Consider the following 23,327-nt stretch of genomic DNA (forward strand, 5'->3'; position numbering starts at 1 on the left):
CACCGCCAGCCCCTGCTTTGCCTCGCCGCTGCCGGGCGGATCCTGTCCAGCCCCCGGCGGTGCCTCCTGCCCGGCTGCCCCCGCCTCTCCCCGCACTATCGCGGTCCAGCCCTCGCTTCGCTGGCACTTCACAGACGGAGCCGTGAGGAAGCCGTTGGTTTTAGGGCTTTCGCACGGACCCGCACAGGACCGAGCGCTTGCGGGCCCGCGCCGCCACTCGCTGCCGCGCTCTGCCCGCAGCGCGCAGGCGGCAGCGCCGGCCAGGGCCCCGTGTCCGCTCAGGGCCCCGCAGCGGGGCCGGCCCGCCCCATGCCCACAGCCGGGCCGGCACACGCCCACCGCCGGGGCCGGCCCGCCCCCTGCCCGGCCGCCCGCTCCGCGCCCTCCGCCGGTAGGTGCCCGCGGCCGCCGCCGAACCCTCCGCACAGCGGAACGGCGCCGGTCGTGAGCTCGGGATGGCCCTGGGGGATCCGTGCCCCCTCCGGGGGAGCTGGGAGTGGGTGGGCAGCAGGGGGGTGTCTCGGGATCGCCTCGGGAGGGCGGCGAAGCGGCGCTCAGCTGTCCCGTCAAACACAGCCCCAGCCCGCCCTTGTGTACAGGCAGCGCCGCGCCTGTGCCGGGCTGCGGGCGCAGCGGAGTTAAGGGTTGTTTTTTCAAAGCGGCCTTGTTCCGTAGATCGTTTCTGGTAACTGGCAGCACATGCGTGTTGCTGTGGCTGCTCTTTGCCCTTCCATTTCATTTCTCTGCTTGCTGTCCCTTTGAAGGAGATGCCTTCTTGTGGCCTTTCCAGGCCTTCGAGCTTCCTGCCGGACTGTAGTTCTCTAGCCGCTGGATAGTGAGCTCTATGGGCACCAGGGAAAAGGAGGAAAACACTCATCAGATGCATTTGAAAGACGTTCATAATTATCCTTTCCAAAAAAAAACCCACCTCTAACTTGACAAGTGTTGTGACTTATAATGATGGCTTGCAATCCTAAAAGCACTTCAAATGCAGTGCTTAAAACAGCTAAATAAAGCTGGATTCTCATTAACTAAAAACGAGCTGATGGTTGTTTAAGATCCATCAAATGTTCAGATTTGTAATTTGCCGTTGAAACTCCAGAGCTGACGTAAAGAGAGGGGAAAGGGGCTTTTTCCTGCTCACTGCATACCACATATTATCCAGATCAAAAGCATTACTTGAGGGAGATGCACATACTAAAAGCACACTGCAGTTCTTATTCCCTTTTCTAGCTTCATGTCCAACTAATTATTCTTTCTCCATAGATATGAATTACTCTAGGTTCATCACCACTGTGAGTGCAGCAAGAAAAGCATCTCCAATAAGACTGCTGAGTGAGTACATGTCCCTTCCTCCCAGTTTCTCTGAAAGTACCATTCTATGTTCTGGCCTGTGCTGGGGTATCATGGCTTAAGACTTTTAAAGGTTTGAAAGAAAACCATGCTGTAAGCTGACAAAGCAACTTGACTTCTGTCAAGCAGAGATGCTAAGCAGGTATAAAGAAAAAGAAAGTGAATAGCCTTGAACCATTTCAGAAACCCATCCAGACAGATGAATTAGTTATCACTTTAACAGGTGTCTGAAAAGTTTCTGCTACTGTCTCTGAACTCAGGCTTTTGGCACAGTTTGCAACTGAGTTTATGTTGTGTGTCCAGGAACAAACAACTGCTAGTGACTTGAAATTCAGTCCCTGAAATTCAGTTTCTTTCCGCTTTGTTTTCCTGTATCCTGTTCATGTCCATAAATGCCTCAGCACCGCCCCCCACTCAGTATTACCACACTTTCCTTTTCCATATTAATCTATCTTTAGGCTACAACATTACATTGTCTTCCATGTGACAGATGGAAGAGCTTAACTGCCTACTTGTTTACTGAGCTGAAACCCACAGAGACCTGACAGAATCAAAGCACGAGACATACATCACTAGTTAAGCCTTCAGGGGTCAATTTCCCCCTCTTGGTAAGGGGCTGGCATTTGCTGTTCTGCTTAAAATGCTTCATACAGGTGCAGCAAAGTCATGTAATTCACTCTAGGCAGCCTCTTTTTCAAGTGATGCGTTAATATGCATCATAACAACAGTATTAAGCAGCACAGTTCCTGTCAAGAGACATATTGAGCCTGAAGTTTTAATTACAAAGTAAATCTCTCTTTACCAGGCCAAAAGTCACAGGCAAAACACATATTGGTGAAATAACTGATAAGAATTAACTCCCCATGTTCAAGTCTGCTAACAGGTACTGGAAAAAAACTCAGTAATAGACTACTGTTAAGCCAGATCTGGTGTCATCTGTCCTCTCATATCTGATGTAAAACTGTCAAGCCAGCATGAATGCCATATTGTGAGTTCTTAGATTGAATGCATTCAAGTGCCCTTGCTGGATTAAGGTCTGGTCTGCACTGCATAGATTGGATCTGAATGATTGTGAAACTGTGACTTAAAAGCCGGAATTAAGATTTTCTTCATGGAAAATTACTTACATAGTGTCTCTGCAACTAAAACTGGGCTGCTAGAAACATTTCCATTCCCTTATAGAAAAGCTATAATCATCTGTCAGTATAGCTGCCAGATCAGCTGAAGTGAAACTGAATGAAAAACAGAACAAAAAACAAAGCCGTTCATTTCAAGTCAGTCTAAACAGAAGATCATTTCGATTTTAAATTCTTGAAGCTGAAAAGATACCAGTCATGACAATTTTTGTAACAGAGCTGTCCAGATTGTTTCAAAATAAATTACAAATAACTTTTTTTACTTGAAATGATTTTTTGTTTTAGTCTGTCCTAACAGTATGTCCCTCCTGGGGCCCCCAAACACCTATTTAATCCAAGCAGAAAGCTGACTTTAAGAAGAGTTATCCTTTTGAATTCATGATAGTTAAATTGAAAAATAGTACAAGTTTTCTGGGCTGTTATTAAATATTGATTAAAGGATATGATCACCGTTGTAATAATCAAATTGTAACCAAAGTGGTTTCCTTTTACTCTAGCTGAATTGATGCAGAAGTCTCCTCCATCTCTTATCTCTCTGGCTGGAGGAGCACCAAATCCTAATGTTTTTCCATTTAAGAGGGCAACTGTTGACATTGGACATGGAACACCTATTGAGATTGGGGAAGATCTGATGAAGAGAGCTCTCCAGTACTCAGCCTCAGCAGGGTATCTGTCACAGCTGTTTGCACTTCAAGATACCAGAAGCTAAGGATAGTAATATCCTTTATTATTGCATTAAGTCACCTGTGTTTTTAAAACCTGTTCATAAAGCCCTTTTTTTTTTCCCCAAAAAAACAGGTTCTTCCCAAAAACTGTGTTTGTTTTTTTTTTTTTTTTCAATTTGCCTCACTATTTACATTTGAGTTCCAGTGGAAAATTTTGCAATGAGTTATGTAAAAAGAGAAAAAAAAATCACTTGAATCACTTAAAACCCTAATCCTAGTATTTCTCAAGCCAGAGCATTTCCTGGCTATTTGTATTTGAGAATGCAAACACCCAAATCAGATTTTATTTTAAAGATACTGCATTACAACACATCGTTTCTATGTTTTGGAGTATTTCTTTTCATTTGGCACTATATACTAAAGTCAGTGTGTAGAACTTGTGGTAGTTGAGTGCAGGTATTTATAGAACTGTCATTTTTAGTGCAAAAATTGCATATTTCTTTAGTGCTCATGTAAACTTCTTAGCAGACAGCACTCAGTTGGGTGAGGAGAGGTTTGTAAAAATACTTGGGTACCTACAGAGACACGTGGGGCATCAGTTAAAACTTTTCCTAATATTTAAATAACCAGCCATTTGTGAACATCCTACAAGATCTTAAGACATTTTTTGGAAAATGTGTTTTAGAAAACCTTGTAATCTGCAGCAGGTTACAAGCAGCAAGCATTAAGAACTTTGTCACACTGCCACACTGGAGTACAGTATGATCATTTCTAGGAGGGGGTGTTGTTCAGCCTCCACCCTGTTTCATCCTTGGCAAATAATTTCTGCCCACATTTCACTATGATAATTTGGTGTATGGACCACAGGTGCCCATCTCATTTTCTTAATTTGATAAAGCAGTCATAGCAATTGCATTTAAGTGTATCTGTGTGACGGCTGAAATCAAGCTCAGGACTGCATGCTAGATTTGGCAGGGATTTAGAGGAACAGGCTAGCTTTGGCCTATATAAGGTCTTAGAGATGCCTTCTTATTCACATTTCAGGATTCCAGAGCTGTTGTCTTGGCTAAAAGATTTCCAGCGGAACTTGCATGATCCCCCCACAGCCAATTACAGTCCTGAGCAAGGGCAGATGGAAGTGTGTGTCACAACTGGCAGCCAGGAAGGCTTGTGTAAAGTAAGACCAAAAGATTGATTTGTTGGAAGCATTTCATTCAGAGAGATTCTTATTCTTCCATCACTTCAGCTATATTCAGCATTAAGTGCTCTCTATAACTATATGCAGGGTTCAGTTTCACATAATCTTTCTCCATGGATATGAATTACTCTAGGTTTGTGTACAAGATAAGGGAAATTAATTAAAATTGGAGTGGCATTCTAGACTGTCAGGACTGCATGAAAGTTCAGGTAACCAAAGAGCCTGTGTAGAAAACATGCTATAAGGTAACATATCCTCTTACTCAACTAGTGCAATAATAAGTGCATAGAGGCTTTACCATAATTCTATTTTAAATATGTTTCTTTTCATTTTTACTTCCTGAAATCATTACCCTTTCCAGTCCACTCTCACTGCTGTTTAGTTGTTTCTTTCTATAACTTATACAGTAGAAAGGGTGCTTCAGAGCACTGTCTTTCCACGTCAAGTTGGTAACTTATCTTAATTTGGCTCTAAAGCAGATTTTTCATCCATTCATTGCCTTTCTCACTGACAAGATATTGATATGGTTAGTTACTAGTATCTAATCAAGGTTTTTAATCCCACTAAGAAGTCAAAAGTACAAAGCACATGTATAAAAACTGAACAATCTTTAAAACAGAATACTTTCTTTTACAGGTGTTTGAAATGCTCATTAATCCTGGAGACAACATCCTTTTGGATGCACCCACATACTCGGGGACGCTGGCAGCTGTAAGTATTCCTTAGCTACAAAACATTGTGAATGTTACATTTGAACTAAACAGCAGTTTAATGCCTGATCTGCAGTCTTATAAACACTCTCGGTATTTGCCATAAAAACATATATAAGATTCAAGATTTTAGTGTCCAACCAGTTAAGTTCATAAATATTAACTCATAGAAGGTTTCCTACTAAAAGTTCTGAGAAAGCTATTTGAAATTCCTCTTCCAAACACTAGTTCATTCAAGGGCTAAGATCACATATGGGACTGGAAAGAAAGCCATCAGGACCTAGTTTGGTTGAATTAAATTTATAACAAGTGGGTGTGTTTACATGTCAGCATGCTTAGCTGAAGTATTTCGTGATCAGAGTATACGATAGATACAAATACTATAATATTGGAATAGGCCTAAAGCACCCATATATGAGTACAAAGATATGAATTAGTGAGAACTATACATAAGCAGCAAAGTTTACTTCTGAAAATAGTTTAATCAGTATAAAATTAAATGCCACCTCAAAATGCATAAGAGTTACAAGAAGGGTTAGAATAAATATACTGCAAATTCAGTTGTCCCCCCTTGCATCAAAATTAATTGTTATTGCTTACTGTCCTAAATTTGAATATATAGGCTAATCAGCTGTACTTTTTTAGGAATGTATTTTGACAATGCAGCAGTTTGCAGTTATACCTAAAAATGCAGAGCACTACATGGTACAAATTGAAATTCCACAGAGGAGGGACAGCAAGCTTTTTCATTGGTATTTTACCTATATTTTTTTCATGCTGCTGTCAACATGTCACTGCAGTAGCATCATTTCATTCTCCTTTATATTGCTGAATATATCTACTGAGAGAACAGATTCTTTGCCCTTTGTCAGGGAAGAGTAGCTTAAAGCTCTGACATTTCCACCAAAGTAGACTGTATATTGTCAGTAGGAAACAAAGGTGCTGTGACCTTAACTGTCTGTGCTGAGAGCATGAGAAGTCATGAGAAAACAGTTCAGATTCACAAACTCCCTCTGATTTCCTAGAAAAGAGCCACAATTGAACGCAGGAGTTTCCCATTTCCTCTGAGTTGGCTTAGTAGAACAAATGAAGAGTAATGTGGCAAGTTTGACAACCCTTATGGCAAATTCAGGCAAACTTTCATTTGACTCATGAGCAAATGGAGCTTGAGATATCTCTAAAATCAAAAAGAAAGACTTTGTATTGATGAAATGTCACGGTGACAATGACAACAGGAAGGCCTTTGAATTACATAATTATGACAGTTTTGTTTCTTCTATCAACAGCTGAGACCCTTGGGTTGTAATATAATTAATATTCCTAGTGACCAACATGGCATTATTCCAAAAGCTTTAAAAGAAATTCTGTCTGCTTGGAGCCCAGAGGATGTAAAAAATTGTAGCAATCACCTCCCCAAATTCCTGTACACTATTCCAAATGGATGCAACCCAACTGGCAACTCACTGACCACAGAGCGCAAAAAGGAGATTTACCAGGTATGGAGCTGTGGTCTTGTGAACCTTGCAGGTGGAAATAGATAAATGTCAGTCTTGTTTCAGTTGAAGGTATCCCATGTTTGGTATTTGGGCCTGTTATTGGTCCAGTTGACATTCCTCTTAGAACTTGTTTCTAGCAGAATCTCTTTCACAGCAGCTCTTCAGAGGTAGACTATGCCTCAGGTAAATTGTTTTTCAATGGTAGCCCACTGGCAGCTGGTACCTTTGCCATGGGCTTCTAACTGGACTTATTGCATGTTGCCTGCTCAGTTTGAATGCCACATGGAACAGAGCTTCAGTTGCATACAAGGGTCTGTGTACTATAGGTACCGTGATTACTCTTACAATTTTTTGATGTCTAAATTGGGCACTTCATGGGGGCTTCTGTATAATGAATGGTCAATCAATAGAATCATAAGATGGTGCTAGTTAAAAAAAAAAAAAAAACACCTGACTGAATTTGCAGTGTCTTTAACTTTTATTCCTTTTGTTACTTTTTACAAATTTATTTAGCTTGCAAGAAAATATAATTTCCTCATAATAGAAGATGATCCTTACTACTTTCTTCAATTTGAAAAGGTAATTTATTTTTCATAATCCTTAGTAACACCTTATTTTCTGGGAGAAACCAAGGTTTCACAAGAGAACTAAAGTTTGAACCCTATACCTTCCTGCATGCCTCTTCTTCATGCCCTACCAAGGCCTCACAGTCTGTGCTCCTTTCAGTAATTTTCCCCTTTGTGGTATTTTATATCCTGGTAATTAGTGGTTCAAATTGCTCAAGCCTCATACAGGATAGAATTTTTCAGTAATCAGAAAATGACAAAGCCTTTGCATTCAGAGAAAAGCAAGTATGTCAGTGAAGCAGCACTTGAAATTTGCAACCTCTTAATGTTCCTTTCTCCCTGTCTCTTCTTTCATTCAGCAGAAGACTGCCTACTCTGCACCTGCTATGCCCCATTTTTATCCCTTTGCCTTTTGGAGAATCTGGGATTTCTCCCAGGTACCACATATAATGGTACTGGATAGGCAGCTTCCCTTCATGTAAATTTTCTGGAAATTTCATACATGAATCTACAGTTAGTCTTTAAAAGCCCCTAACTTCAGCAATCAGAGTAGGTCTTACAAAGCACTAAAACATTGGTAGAAGATAAAGGTCAGCATTTTCTCTTTTGAAATATGTTTTTATGGAAGGAGGCAATAAAACTGCCTCACTTACTTACTGAATAGTATTGTGAAGCTTTGTAAGAAAATGTAGGGAAGAAGGTGGAAAAGCAGAATTCTTGATAAGGAAAAGGTATGCTGGACTCAGATCTTCACAATTTGCTCCTATCTTCTGATTTCACTTTTTAATATAGCAAAGCAAAATGCTACAAGGCTCCATTTTAGAAATTGCAATGCCTCTTTACTCCACAAGAAATCTTGACAGAAAAATCATTATTTCTCTCTCCTTCTTATGGCATCATACCAGTACTTAAACTTGTGTGCTGAACAGTGGGCTAAGCAATCATCCAAAAATAAAGTTGGTTTCTTGAAGATGTTCACAGAATATTGTAATCACATCTCAGAAAGCTAAGCTAAGCAATCACTTGTCAACAATTTACTGCAATGTTTTCCTTGGAATACACATTTAAGAACTTAATTGTGTCTTCTAATAAAGAAAATAATTCCATTATAATCCTTACTAGCACCTTGAATTTTATTTTTTATTTTTTATTCCAAGCCATGGGCTCCAACTTTCCTCTCAATGGATGTGGATGGCCGAGTTATCAGGACTGACTCTTTCTCTAAAATTCTCTCATCTGGGTAAGGCCAGCTGCAGACCACGTAGCATTGCCTATTCAGTTAAAATGCAAAACTTCATATGAACTGATGAGACATGCCATAGTGTTTTCTCATTTACTAACTATCCACTTCTGGAATTAACTTCTCAATCAACAGCTTTTCACAGTCTTCTCACTTTTCATGCCATCTCTTGGAAGTCATTTTACTCCAGGTTCTGTTTCTCTTCTGATGCAGATAGCTAAGCTTCTCCCTCCAGGCAGCCCATTCTTGCAGGCACCATCTAGGCAGAAAGACAGATGCTGGATTCCAGCTCTGTTCCTGGAACTCTTAGGAGCTTTTCTCTCTTCTTTTTTCCATTTCCCTTTTTATCTTTAGCTTAGTATTCCTGCAAGCTCACAGAACTTGTAATACAGAAAAGAAACTATCATTCTTCACAAACTGTTCATTGGGTTGTACTGATGTCTAGCCTTCCAGTTCTTTCAGATTGTTTCCCCCCAGAAAAAGAAGCAACTTGGCTATTTTCCATTTCACACAAGTCAATGTATTTGAGTTTTAGCTTGCTTTTGTCTGTTAACCTAAAAGATATAAAAAATTAATGTTAAGTCTGCATTGGCAGCCAGTGGATTATAACTGATCCTAGAGAAACTGAGGAGACAACATAACTCTAAGTGTGATTGCATTTTCAGAAGTCACACCACAAAATGACTTGACACAGTATTATCTTTTCCAAAGACACATATGAGTTTATGGGTTCCATTTTTCTTCAAATAAAAACTTCAGCCAGTCTGTAAAGATGGGTAATAAGAATCGAAGCATAAGTGTAACCATTTAGTTTATCAATCAATATTCCATTCCTTCTGCAGTACTGAAAGGGAGTGAAAGAGTAAAGCCATTTGCCACTTATTTGTTTGTCATAAAGCCTGAGCATTCATGATTTTTTTTATTATGGGAAAACTTGTCTTTCCTTCCCTTTGATTCATGTTAGCTTTATGGTTGCAAAGGATAGCCTCCAAACAGAGATTTTGTTCTGAAGCCTTATAACTAAGAAGCTATTATAAGCATTAAAAACTCTTTAATGTTTTTATTTCATTACTTTGATACTCAGCTTCTAAATTGTGTAACCTGAGGGCAGTATTAAGATATAGATTAACCTGAATGCATAAGAGATTCTTACACTATCAATAAAATCATGGCATGTTTTCCCATATATAACTCAGACAAAGTATTAGCCCATTGCATTTCTGTAGTAACTTTTTGTTTGTTTGGTTTCCAGTTTAAGAATAGGTTTTCTGACGGGTCCCAAGCCTCTCATTGACAGAGTTGTTCTACACATTCAGGTGTCAACAATGCATACCAGCACTTTCACACAGGCAAGTACCAAGCCACCAAATGAATTGTATTTAGAGAGGACAACATATCCCAAGTTATAAGAAACCACAGGCAAAAGCTTTGTACTTTCATAATTGCTCCACACTTTCACAGTTTTGTTGATGCAAATTCATTGTCAGTTCTGCCAAAGGAAGATACCGTCATAGAACTCAGAAAGAGAGCTAGAGGGTTGTCTCACTGCATGGATAGTACAGCTGATATCACTTAACCCTCAGATCACAAAAATCAAGTTTCAAAATACTTTATCTCTTCCTGGTAGGTTCTTTTGAAAAACCTTAATGTAAAGCACAGTATGGAAGAAACACTCATTTATTTTTTTTTATTCTACTTTTCAATTAAAACAATACTGGCAGCCCACAAAGACATTTCAAAGCAAGCTGACAACTACAGCCCCTTCATGGTTAGTAATAAGGAAGGGAGACAGTGAACACATCTAAATACGGCTTCCGTCTTCCAGCTCCATTAGTTCGTCACTGTTAAAGCAGAGAGGCCGATGTGGACAGGAAGGTAAGGCAATATACATTGCCTTCCTCTTTCTCCCCAGTTATCATATTTACCTCTCCATCCATTTTTCCCTCCCCCCACCCCAGTTTCCAAATACCAATGCCATGATCCTTAGAGACACCAGTAACACGGACTATAATAACCTTGGCACCTCTGTTTATAAAGGGCTCCAAGAGACACCGCATGCAATTTCATGTGTGGGGAATGTTCTATAGTGCATCTTGCCATGGATATTTTGATGATTGTGGAACAGTCTTGTTTAAAACATGGTACTGATGGTGTGTTTTATTTCTTTAGATTATGATATCACAGCTGCTTCAGCAATGGGGACAAAAGGGTTTCTTGGAGCATATAGACAGGTAGGGTTATGTCCTATGCTGAATTTCATCATCTGTCATTCTGCTACTTATTGCCTACAGCAAACATTCTTTGTAGTGAACAAGTCAGAGGAGGTGTACCAGTATTAGGCCAAGTAGCTAAGATGGGTCACCAAGACTGTTGGGTTCACACAAGAGCCCGGAAGAGACACGGTTTGAAGTTGCAGACAGGCAGGTCAGGGCACGTCACCTACCACTCCAGGCAGACAGTCTGCCAGTCCATTGGCACAGACATTTTGCAGCTTCCTGAAGGGAACTTCAGAGGATCCTGGAAGCTTCAAACCAGTGAATAAAGTTTTAATCCCTGCTAAAGTTTTAGGGTCTACAGCAAAAGCTGAGATCTCTGAGCACAGGATCTATTGAGAAAAAATCAGTGTATAAAGGGAGTTCACTAAGTTAGCAGGAATTTACACTCTTGCCATCCTTGATCTCCTGATTGTGGATACTGATGGAAAAACAGTGAAGTTCATCTACACACACTAAACATTGCCTGAACATCGCCTCTCACTGTTAGAGAGAGAGCACTGGGCTACCATCTAACTCACAAGACATTTCTTGCATACTGACTGACACACATTTAATTTTCATTTATTATGCAGGAGGAGCATAGTTTCTCTTGACAGTCAGTGCCTCATTTTATATGCTCTACTTGGAAATCATTAGAGCCCCAAGTTTCTCACTTCAGTAGGAGTGTGCTACACTCTGCAAAGGCCTGTAGCAGCAACATGAGCAAAACATGCAAGAAGTTTTTATATCTCACTGTAACAGCCACTTGTGTCCCCTTGATGTTCATACTGTTAACAGCAATATTTGGGAAAAAAAAACCCAAATCAGATGCATCAGCCTTAGCATTGCTTTGTTTAAAGATTTAGGATCATAAAGAGAAATCTCACAGAGGAACTTCGACCACACTTTAGTTCAACTTTCAGTAGTTCCCAAAAAAGCTCTTCACTTACCTCCTTCTTGTAGGTCAAAAGGCAGCCTTCAAGCTTGAAGGCTGTTCTTCTACTTAAACAAATGAACATAGGGCTGTAGTGGGGCAGCTGCAGTACCTCATCAGTACCTTACTGATGAGGCCCCACAGCTGACTGCAATCTCTTCCAGCTGATTTCACTTGTACAAGGGTGAGGTGTTAGATCAGGCTTTGGAGTAGAAGATTGTATTTTTTGGAGCAGTTACATTTTTGGGGAAGTTTCATTTTAGTAATTGCTATGTTTTCAACATGTAATTAAAGTGGTAACAGGATTTGCAATTTTGGTAAAAGCTGCACAAAGGAGATTTGCTCTCTCATAAAGCATGTAGCAATAGATATACTGAGCCCCAAAACTGTTTAAGTCGCTGGAGGTATTGGTGTTTGTGTATCAGATGTAATAAAATACATCCATAAATCAAAACTATTGGTTCAGAAAGTACTTTTAAAAATACAAATGTAAAATTATGTAAATTATGCAAATTACTAAGGATGTTTTCTCAAGACACGGGAACACATTTGCATTTGAATCATGAACTCAGTATCAGGCATTTCTCTTGTGCCTTCTGTTGCACAGCTGTGTCATTTTATGTTGACAAAAGCCACTACATGTGACCTGTCCATGGTGAAACCTGGGTTAGGGTCATTTTTCCCAATAAGAGATTAAATTATTTGAAAGTTTTTCTTACAGTATGAAGGAGATAGGTTCAAAAGCTTAGAAAAGGGGAAATTGTCAAATAGTTGTGACAGGTTTATCATATGATTTGCTTTTTACCTTGTCAAATGTCATTTCCATGTGTCGCTGTTACACAAATTCAACCCCAATGCCCAAATATTAAGTCTGTGCTTTTGCATATGTTGAAGTCCTTAATTTTCTTCAGTGCATGTGCTTTGTGCAGTAAATACTGTTAACAGGACTTTTATCCACTGCTATAATAGACAGATTGGATGTAATATGGAAAAGGTTTCTATGATATGTGTAAAGCTGAAGAAACAGCCACACAGGGGCTTCATCTGTCTGATTGGTCAGTGCTCTGTTGGAGATGCAGGGAAGCAGTAAAGAGATCTTGGATACATATACAAAGTTTTATACACACAGTTTACTGTGTTGTGCCTACCTAGGATATGCTTATATTTCTATTAAATGCGCACTTGAGTGTTTCAAGTAGAAAAGCTTTGTTTCTGCCTTCAGAAACAAATAATAAACTCTGAAAGGATATGAGTTCATGACTTTCAGTTAATAATTTGCTTTCAGGGTGGTGGACTTCTACAGGATCCAGCGGGATGCAATGCTCACTGCTGCTGACAAGTGGTTAAAAGGTCAGAGTGCAACACAGATCATCACTTAAATTTTTTTGCTAGTTATTTATCATCTTGGTGCTCAAGAAAAATCACTTAAGCTCATCTCTTGACTGAAGTGACAGATAAGCACTATAAGCAAATCAATTGCATTAAATATTAAGCTTAGGAAAAATAGTCTATTGCTGCATTTTTGTGCTTTCTGGTAGGACAGGAAGATAGATGGTGATGAAAAAAAGCTCACCACATTACTATTTAAAGCAATTTTACAAAGAGCCTGTATTTCACTTCATTATGCTCTTATCCTTTCAATGTTTAAAATCTCTGTCTTTAAAAAAATCTCTGAAATAGTGACCTTAATTTAAAAGAAGATACAAAAAATCGCTATAGCAATTGTGATAATAATGTTTGTATCAGCAAATCTAAAACATCACTGAATCTATGATGTATCCATTAGAAATGGATATGGGCGTAAGTTTCTTCCTTGATTCCATTTTCTCTCTCTCTCCAGACTTGGCAGAATGGTACCCTCCTGCTGCTGGCATGTTCTTATGGATCAAAATTAAGGGTATTTCTGATACACAGCAGCTGATAATGGAAAAGGCTTTGAAGAAAGAAGTATGACATGTGATTTAATGACTTTTGATCTTAAAAAAAGGGTGGGATAAAATATCTGTATCTATCTGCATGTGCACACATAAAAAAAGCAGAGGGACTTGCTGTGCACCATCATTAAGTTGGCAAGTCAGGCGCTGTGGCACAGACTAACAAAATAGTTTCATGACTGCATTCAGATGTTGATATTTTATCAGTTTACTTAAATCGAAACCAATATAACATATTATATATATGTCATTATATATGACATATATATAATATTAATATATATTTACACCTATATGTATGATGGCTGTTGACTAAATTTTTTTAATGAGAGAAATTAAGTTTGGTTTTATTTCTCCAATTTATAAGATCCAGCACTGAGTAAGCTACACCCCAGGCGCTTCTAAGCATTGTGATGATATGAACAAGACCTGGTAACCAAAACCAAAGACCCCTTGGTTTTATTATGAAAAGTCTGGTTACAGGTTGCATATTTTTGTCTCCTCATTTTGAAAAAAAGAATATATTACACCCCACTCACACAAGTGCGTAAGCACTGAGCTTTCTCAAATTTTATTTAACAGTGTTTTAAAAATGTAGAAGTGGTAATAACTGTGTGGTTAATCACTTTTTCATAGGTATTATTGGTTCCTGGAGGAGCATTCAATATTGATAGTTCAGAGCCTAGTTCTTATGTCAGAGCCTCCTTCTCTCTGCCTTCTCCTGCCCAGATGGATCTGGTGAGATTTTCTATTTTTTACATTCATATCAAGATGGTTTCTCACAAAGTAACGCTCCTTTATTTTTTACATCCTTCTCCTTATATTTTTTCTTGAATGTTACAGGTTTTAGTCTGTAGAAGATTAAGCAGTACTTTCACAGCACTATCAGCTGTTCCTTAAGAAAGATACTCATCCAAATGATCTGCAAATTTTGAGGACCACTTAGAATTTATCTGTGTATCTCATACATACAGCGTCTCACAGTTAAACCTCCCAGACATTATTTATAAATGCTTTAATGAAGCCAGAGTATTTGCTTAAGCATGAGCAGGCATCATGTATCTTTCAAACTTTGGATTCCCAAGATTTTGAGATTGAATTACCTGTGTTCTTTTTTTTGTGTGTGTTGGCAATTCTTTGTAAGAAAGACTATTGTTTTCCTTCCATACAATTTACATACATGCTTTATTTTATTATTTATTCTTTATTTTGTATATTTATTTTTATTTTTTAATATTCCTGATATTATCAGGAACTAATCTTTTATGTGTTTTAGGAGCATTTTTGATGTTATTTGGCTCTCTCTATAAAATCAGTGAGAGAAAAGATAGGAGACATTTATTTCTGCAGATTTAATACTGATTTGATTGGGGTGCTTGAAAGAGTTCAGGATTTGTAGTTGTACTTTCATGCAGTTGCAAAGGCTTGTAACACACAAGTGCTTCTATTGCCAGTTTAGTTCTTCTGTATTTCTTCTATTTTTTGCTTTTTCTTTGTTAAAGTAATTCATAACCATACTACTGACAGTCAAGCTGTATTTTTATAGGTTTCCCCACTCACTTTTCACTTTTGGAGTCTCTGGACTGTAATATTAAGTTAAAAGACATACTCTTTCAGGGATCACTAGTTTGTTAGAAGTTACATCTGAACTCCAAATAACCTTTGAACATCAATATATGCATTTTTCTGTTTCAGAAACCTCTGCCTTTTATTTTCTATCAGAGAATCAGAAGCTTTGTGCAGTCAAACCCCATACATGATTTTATAAAAGGAAAAGAAAGAATATCAGCAGAACTTTGCATTATAAAATATTGATTCTATACAGTTAGGGCAATTTTAGGAGGTTTACAGGTTTGACGTGTTCCCTATTCATGTAATGCTGAAATATAAATGTGAACCATATTTTTTATTGCAGGCCTTCAAGAGACTGGCTGACCTTATAAAAGAATCTTTGTGAAGAAGCTAAAGTGAGCTCTTGCAGTAGTAAAAATCATCTCCAGAAAATATTTATTAACATTTGGATTTCATCAGAACACTATGAGCAAGCACAATACAGTAGATGTTACCTTAGATCTTTTCAGCTAAAAAAAAAAATTGAAAATGAAAGTGAAAAACAATTTGCCTAATTTTTTTTTTTTTTTGACAGGACATTGCATTACTAAATGTATCCAATTCAGAAACACTTAAAAATACTCAAAACCAAAATGTTCTATTTCCTGTAAGCTCCATGGTTTGTAAGATTTGAATTGATTTTTGTTCTGACTTTTGTTTTGCATTTGAGTTGGGAAACAGAAATCATTTACTTAGAAAGTTGCAGTTCAGGTGGTCTTAGCCGCTATTACTTCTCACTATTAATATCAACTGCTACATTCCTCCAAAATCTTATGTTGGAATTGTCTCATGGGTCACTTCCATTCTTGTCCTTCTGTATGGCATCTGGTTTTAACGATTTGAGGATTAGTATTTAATTCTACTGAAGTTTTGTCAGACAAAGCTGATGTAACTATGTTGAAAAAAATTAAAACTGATCCAACAAAATGAGGCTATGTTCACAAATCAACTGAGATCCCTTGCAATTTGCAAGGGTATTCTCTAATTTGTAAAAGGTATTCTGATTGTTGTTTTTTACTTCAGTCTGTGAATAATTACTCTGTACCTGTGGTAGAAAAATCTCTGGTTTGCCAAGGCATGTGGATGTACTAAAGGAACTACTCCTGATTATTCAGTCAGATGTGGTTGTGAATGGAGAGTGTAAGTAACTTAACAGGGGACATGATGGAATGGATACTACCCTGGCACTGCCAGATGCAAACAAAATGAAAAAAAGAAATGCTTCAGTCTCTTATTCCTTGGTTACTGTCATCCCAAACATTTGATACTCAGCAACAGGTACAAAACCTTCACAAAGTTTCAACTGAACTGATTCTCCCGTTTGGATTAGTGATTTCAGTTTTACTCACTGTTTGGATGAAAGCACTGTGATTTTCCATTAATATCAGATGGCTGTTTCTTTATGTGCAGCTATTCAGAATTTCAAAGTAAAACATTGTTCAGGATCTAGTTAGCCATTCAGCAGCCCAGGCAACCCCAGCAAATAAGGGCCAGGCACAACCTAGAAGTTTCACAACAGAAATTATTACTACAAATTATTATTATTACAAATTATTGTAATACTTACAATAATTTTCATTACCTCTTTCCTCTCTAGTTACAAATAGCATGTGTCACAATAAACTAGTACCAATACATGCCTTTCCCAGCATCCCTCATTGGCAGGATCATTCCAGTGCCTTCAGCCCAGCATCACTTTCCATGTCAGTCTCAAGCCTTTTAATTTAGTCATACATCCACACCATCTTGAGCAGCATATCTAAGATCAATCCTTTGCTCAATTCCCAGATTACTGCAGCTTTTAGGAAAATCCACTGGAGAGGAACTGACATAGGTGGGCAAGGTGGTGCAGTGGATGGGGCTGGCCCCTCCACAGTCAGGCTGGGCTGGGGCAGCTGGGACCCATGGAGTGACAAAGTGTAGGGAGAGCCTGCCGTCCCAAATCTGCTCTGAGGGTGCCAACACTGTCTTTGAAGACAAACTTGTGCCATTTGACATGGTTTGATGGTGCTAATGGGGGATCCAAACTAGCAGTGCCTCCTGTGCATTGCTGCTCAACAGCAAGTATTCACATCTCAACTCCCTTTCATAAGCATGTGTAGAAAAGATGAAAAACTCTAATGTTGCCATCAGGCAATTTTTATCTTGGGCTCAATGGCAAAAATTGTTTTATACAACAAAAATTATTTTATACAACAACAAATTGATATGTCTGTTTAATTCAAATAATATTTTTATGAGGAATAAATGTAAACAAAATTTAAGACTGATTTTAGTTCAGGTAAATATGATTGTCAAATATTTTAGTCATATTGTCATTCATCTAAACCTCAATTTGATAAACAAAATCAAAATACCATTATTAAGTAAGCCTTAAATTGGTGATGTGTTGAATAAAACATCTCTTAATTTTCAGAGAGGTAAAGGTTAATTTGGTTGAATGTAAGCAAAATGCAATTCCATTTGTGCCACATTACCTGCTTTTCCTATCAGCTAATTTAATTTAGAGAGAGGGTTGTTTTCTTTCCCAACTGTGGTGAAGCATCTGTAATGAAATTAATATCCTGAACAATGCAAATTGAACAATGGCAGTGAAATCCTATATGCACATGCTGTTTCCATGAACCTCTTAATGCACATTTTCTGGTCTCCTGGGAGAGAGCTTTCACTGTTATTAAATGTTCATGGAGGAAGCTACTTGAGACAAAAGGTGGGCAACATGTTTGCATAGGAAGAAATGACATGGCAAATCCAAGTTTTGGGTTTCCTCTCTCATCCATAGCTGGGTTTTATAAGCCATCTGCTGCAAGTGGCACAATCCACCACTGGGGAAGACAGGACACAGAGGAAGGGAAGGGCAGAGCTCAGTGTGGGGAGCACAGCCCCCAGTGCTGCCCTGGTGGGGGAGTTGAGGAGGAAGCTGCAGTGCTGGAGAGAGCTGCCTGGCACGGCAGCCCCCCACAGCCTGGCTCTTACTTCTGAATGAGCATTTAGCTGCCCATTCTCTTGTACCTGCGCTCTGGTTCCACTGCATTTTTACTCTTTTGGCAGACGAAAAGCACCTAGAAATTCTGGGCAAACTCTGGACACTTGCAAATTCTATTTGCATTTTAAAGAACCTACTTGCATTTCAGTTCTACTTGTATTTTAAAATCTTGTGACCTACAGATCTGCAGCTCTTTTGGTCCTGCCTTTGCAATCTGGACTGTGACCCATTGAGGCAAATATGTAAAAGAATTCCATTGAGCTGTGCATGTCCTAATGGGTCTTGTTTTCTTTATTGTTCAATAGCAGGTTTTGAGCAGCCCACTCTAGACAGTATTATATGGGAATAGAACAGTTGCAGTGTTTGAACTGTAATTATTCTGAATAAAAATGCAAAGAAACATGCATTTTCATTCTTCTAATACTGTTCCCAGGAATACCATGCCGTACTTCACTTTTCTCCTTATGATTATGGAAACTATTGTGCAATCCTGCAAAGCACAGAAGTTACAAGGAGAGAAGAATAAGGGTCTTGCTGATTCTTTTCAAGAATTAATATCCCAGAAACATGTTAATAAATCTGGCTACAGCTAGAAGATTACCTATAGATGTATAGATTGTGGAGAATACCTTCAGAATTATATTTTCTTTTTATTTTCAAATTATAATAGATCTGGATTGACATAACAAGTGGATATGCTGTAATATGGTCTGGAAGAAATTAACAACAAAGTGTTCCTGTTTCTTGATGCACACAGGACTTTGACCCTTTTCTACATTTAGGTAATAATAAACTTAAGATACTTTCTTGCTGTTTCATCCAATAAATCAAGCCTTAATAGAGGTAGATAAAGTTCTTCTGACAATATCAAATTGTTTTCTTACCTTATATAGAATGTATAATTTAATAAACTGAGTGTCTGCCTTTCCACAAAAACTACTAATAAAGCAGAGGAATGGAAAGACCACTTCAGTATTCTTCTTATTTTCAACACAGTTCCAAGAACTTGGAAGATGTTACTTAATAAGAAAATAAGCTAGTTTCTGCATCTATGAGGAAGACTGGCAAGACTTTCTGTCTTAGTACAAGCCCAGCCAGGTAAATTGTAAACATTTCAGGCAACCCACTAACATGAAAGCAAACAGCTAAAAGCTTTTTAATTTAAGAAAAAAGATACTTTATCACCCAAGCAAATAGAAAACAGCCTTGATTTTTACAGAATTAACACTTTTGCATCTCTGCTTTTTTTCTTTCCTGGATTTCTTTGTTCAGCTCTTTTTAAGGATGTTTCTAATCCACAGGGGCCCCAAGCAACACAATTTGCCAGTTATTAAAGCAAATTATTTTCTTACAATTGCCACCATATCTTTTCTTATCCTTTACAAATATGCCATTACCTTATTCTCTGCCTTTGTTGTAGGTCACATCATGCACAATCCCATCAATAACTAATCTCTGGCTAGTGGCAAGTCTGACGCAAACACTTTTTCATTTAAAGCAGCCAGCATCACTTTAGGAGACCAGCACTAACTTTAGGGAATATAACTCAGAAGGGTAGCTATCTGGAATATAATATTGGCTGTATCTTCAAGTAACAGCAGTTATGCCAAATGAATAAATGTGTTATTTCTTTCTGCCTCCTAATTGGCATAATGTTTCCCATTTGTATCTTTTTATTTAGCTATTCTTGCTTATTACCCTAGCAAGTCTGTGATAAACCATAGTGGTTAGATTAGTTCCCACATAATAGATGTGAAGAGAGGGCTTTTAGAAAGCAGCATGCACAGATGGTTCAAACTCTGTGGATATCAGTCATGCTTGCAAGTGCTGTTTATTGTGAACTAGAATCCCAGGGACTCGCAAGTTTCAAAGCCAAAGGAAATCATCATCAGCTTTATAAGAAAGGCCATGCATTTTCATTACCTCTGAGAAGGATATCCTATCTTGGTTTTCAGACTTGAAATGATGGAAGACACACCAGCATAATCTGTAGGATTAAAGAGCCCTTCATTTACATGGCATTCTCTCTAGTCATGTCACTCGTATTAATTCAGCTATCTCCCTAAAGCCAAAAGTAAGGGATAAAAAGGATATATTTCAAAAGTTTGGAGCTGCACTCCTAATTAATGAATTTTCAAAAGAATTTCTGTAAATCTCCTCAAAATCTACCCTAATCAGGGTAAATATATTTCCCTTTAAAACAGGAAGGTTTTGTAAAGTAGATAACACAGTGAATAGGAAAGACATCAGTGGAAGTAGTTTCTTTATTGGCAAATCACTCTTTGCTGCCTGGTGTCAAAAATAAGGAAATCAAATTTTAGCCTTTTATGATTATCATAATATCATAAACAACATAGACATCTGATGTTAGGAGCATTTTTTGTTTTTTTTAAAGGCCATTGGATCTGGTTTGTTTTGAATCCTGGCAATTTAGGTCTTGGGCTACTTTGCAAAAATAGCATTCAGGAAACTAATTTGGAGTTCCTTATCTGTAGTACCAAATCCATGAAGGTGGGATGGGGTAAAAAGTTCATACAATCCCCTCACTGTTTCTAAAAGTAAAACTGGTTTTCCAAGTGGGTAAAGTATTTAGGGAGGTGAAGTCCTACTGATTTTCTTTATATTAGACTCTTGAATGACAAAGTTTTTAAAACAGAACTAAAATTCCTAAGACCATTGCATTGTTTTGAGAAATCCCATATAAAAAGTTTCATGATTCAAAACTGTAAAGGCAAGAGAAAATCTTTGCCACATTCTTGAAAGTTTCCTGAATGAAATGTTGAAATGCTGTTACTACATATACACACACACATTGCATCTGAGGTCTAATCAGAGTGGAAAATATATTTACCAACTGATTAATAGTGTGCACTGGTCTTTCTTTCACTGTTTAAAATAAAATATTGGTGATGTTCAGGACAACTGAACAAGTAAGAACGATGACACTGGTGCTAAAGTTCAATAGCAGAGAAGAAAAGAAGAGTAGGACAAAGCATGTTAAAAAAGTCTAATGACAAAAGACAAGTAGAAATCTTCCCCAGAGCCAGACACAAATTGTTGAGACTTGCTCTGTTAGAGATAGTTCTCATTCATGGTTCTAACCACATTTTCTGATTGTCAAATGGGTTTCTTTGTCAAGGGACAAAAATGTTTTACTTGTCTAAAATTAGTATCAAATTGTATATTACGGATGATAAACACCAGGCTAAAACAGCCATATGTCACTGTGTAACTACTGGCACTTCAAAGAACCTAATAGAAAATTTGGCTTACTCTGTTTCCCAGGCTGTAACAGAATTCTAATAGCTTTGCTAACATCTTTGCCTCCAAACTAGGCATTCAATAGCTGTCACAGCTTGCTTCCAGTAGCAGCTTCACAGACCACAGAAAATACAATATGCTGTGATAAATGAGCTACACAAATGTTTGGCTCCTGCCAAAAACTGAAACTCACAACAAAGCCTTGCTCTTGCACCTTAACATTACATGGGATTTTGGGCAGGCCAAATATATAAATGGATCTGAAAAAGGGATTAAACACAATGATTTGGAACAGAACCATAAAGGACTTTTGAACACAAAAGTGTGTGGATCTGTGAGGTCCATACCAGGTTTTCCTAGCCCAAATGATTGCCTGAATGGGAAAGGATATCAAGTGATCACTAAATAGTTCCCCATTTTTTATGCTCTTGCTTTGGCCATTGACAGAAACACTACACTGGAAAAAAGAATATTGGTCTTAACTAATACAGCAAAATAGATGTTTAAATTAGCTTGTCTCTGATTTATCAAGGACTGCCCAGCTAAGACATATTACTGAGTAGGAAGTGAGTGACAGTGAGAATTAAAATCTAGGGCTAAGCTATAGAGCAATCTGCAATTCATGCATAGGCACTGAGTCAGTTTACTGCTAAGTTCAAGCTTTTCTTAAGGTCACATCTTTTTTCCAGTCATGCTCAGCTCAAGGTAGTGGTCACATTGTCATGCAGAATCTGTATACAATATCTCATTTGCCCTTGTAACTGCAATTGAATACAGATGTACTGATCAGCTGCATTGGAACGACATGCTGGTTATGTACCAAAGAGAAAAAAAATCCTGATGGTGTCACCACACGGGGAGAGAACTGTAAAAGGGTTTTACTTGAATTTCCTACTCCTTTCTGAGTAACTCCAAATGAGTCCCTTTAGTCTCTGGATCCCCGTGGTAATAATGATAGCTAACATCCTTTGTAAAGGACTTTGATATACAATGATGCTATTGACATTTCCAGGTACTTACATCATCAAATTACATAGTAGAACATGACAAAAAATGCAAATTCATGTGCCATTATCTTTTTCACAGCTGCAAAGAGGAATATTTTCCATTCCATCTTTTGTGATTCGAAGAGGTAAAAATTCTTTCCTAAATTTCTTAGTATTTGGTGGGGGGAAGAGAGCAAAGATATGAGTATACATCCTGTCTTTAAGAATCTAAACTAGTAGCCCTGGTAGCACTTCCATGCTAGGAGGGTTATCTCTCCAGTCACTCTGAGGGCAGTGGGGAAGAGAGGCACATCTGGATCAGGAGGCTTCATTGCTCTGGGTCACTCTAGCTGCATTCAAGGCCCCACCTCTCCCCAGCAAGGAGACAGAGGCCTGGGAGGAGAACCTGCTGACCCAGGCTCCCATACTGCCCCAGCCTCCTGTGCTGCACAGGTCTGAGCACAGAAACTGTGACATGCCTTTAGGTGGTTCTGTGCTGAATAAGGCAGCTGCATACTACATGCTTTCTAACCTGCCACAGTGCTTGTCATGCTTTGAAGTGGCATTTGCCTTAAAGTCTTACTGTGGCAGAGCATCAGAGTTGTCACTGAACCACAGTGCCTGTCGTATGTTCATCCCTTCCTAAGCACTTCCTAAAAACTTCTCCCACACTGGAGCTACTGCAAGAACTGGTCCTGTGTTTTTATTTCAATTCTATTTGAAGCATAGGGCAGGAACTTGGGAAAACCCATCAATATAGTACCCCTCATAACAGTAATTATGAGGTGTTATTAATATTTATAAAGCTTTTTAAATTGGCTTATTTACTAGATGTGGCTCTGGGAATTCATCTACAAAAATGTCAATTTATGAAGGCCACAATGTACAATGTGCATATCTTCATCTGAATTATTCACATTGGTTGATACAATTAATCTTTTCTCTAGCTGAGGTTTAAAATTGGATCAGATGAATTGCATTACTAAAGTTCTTTTT

General features: G+C 38.4%; 1 protein-coding gene across 2 annotated transcripts; it reads left to right on the plus strand.

Moving 5' to 3' along the window:
• Positions 1–297: 297 nt before the first annotated feature.
• Positions 298–19,018, plus strand: AADAT (aminoadipate aminotransferase). Of its 2 annotated transcripts, none has more exons than XM_084205256.1 (14): positions 298–391; positions 1,267–1,335; positions 2,987–3,155; positions 4,199–4,331; positions 4,989–5,063; positions 6,349–6,558; positions 7,072–7,137; positions 8,282–8,364; positions 9,617–9,713; positions 10,534–10,595; positions 12,839–12,903; positions 13,394–13,500; positions 14,124–14,225; positions 15,403–19,018. In XM_084205256.1, the coding sequence occupies exons 1-14, from the start codon at positions 310–312 to the stop codon at positions 15,442–15,444; spliced, it is 1,362 nt and encodes a 453-aa protein (XP_084061382.1). In that variant the 5' UTR covers positions 298–309; the 3' UTR covers positions 15,445–19,018. The 2 variants fall into 2 exon arrangements, with proteins under 2 accessions (XP_084061382.1, XP_084061383.1); XM_084205257.1 differs by lacking the exon at positions 298–391 and adding an exon at positions 460–496.
• Positions 19,019–23,327: the final 4,309 nt, after the last annotated feature.

Source organism: Fringilla coelebs (genome assembly GCF_963513975.1).
Source record: "Fringilla coelebs genome assembly, chromosome: 4".
Lineage (NCBI taxonomy): Eukaryota > Metazoa > Chordata > Aves > Passeriformes > Fringillidae > Fringilla > Fringilla coelebs.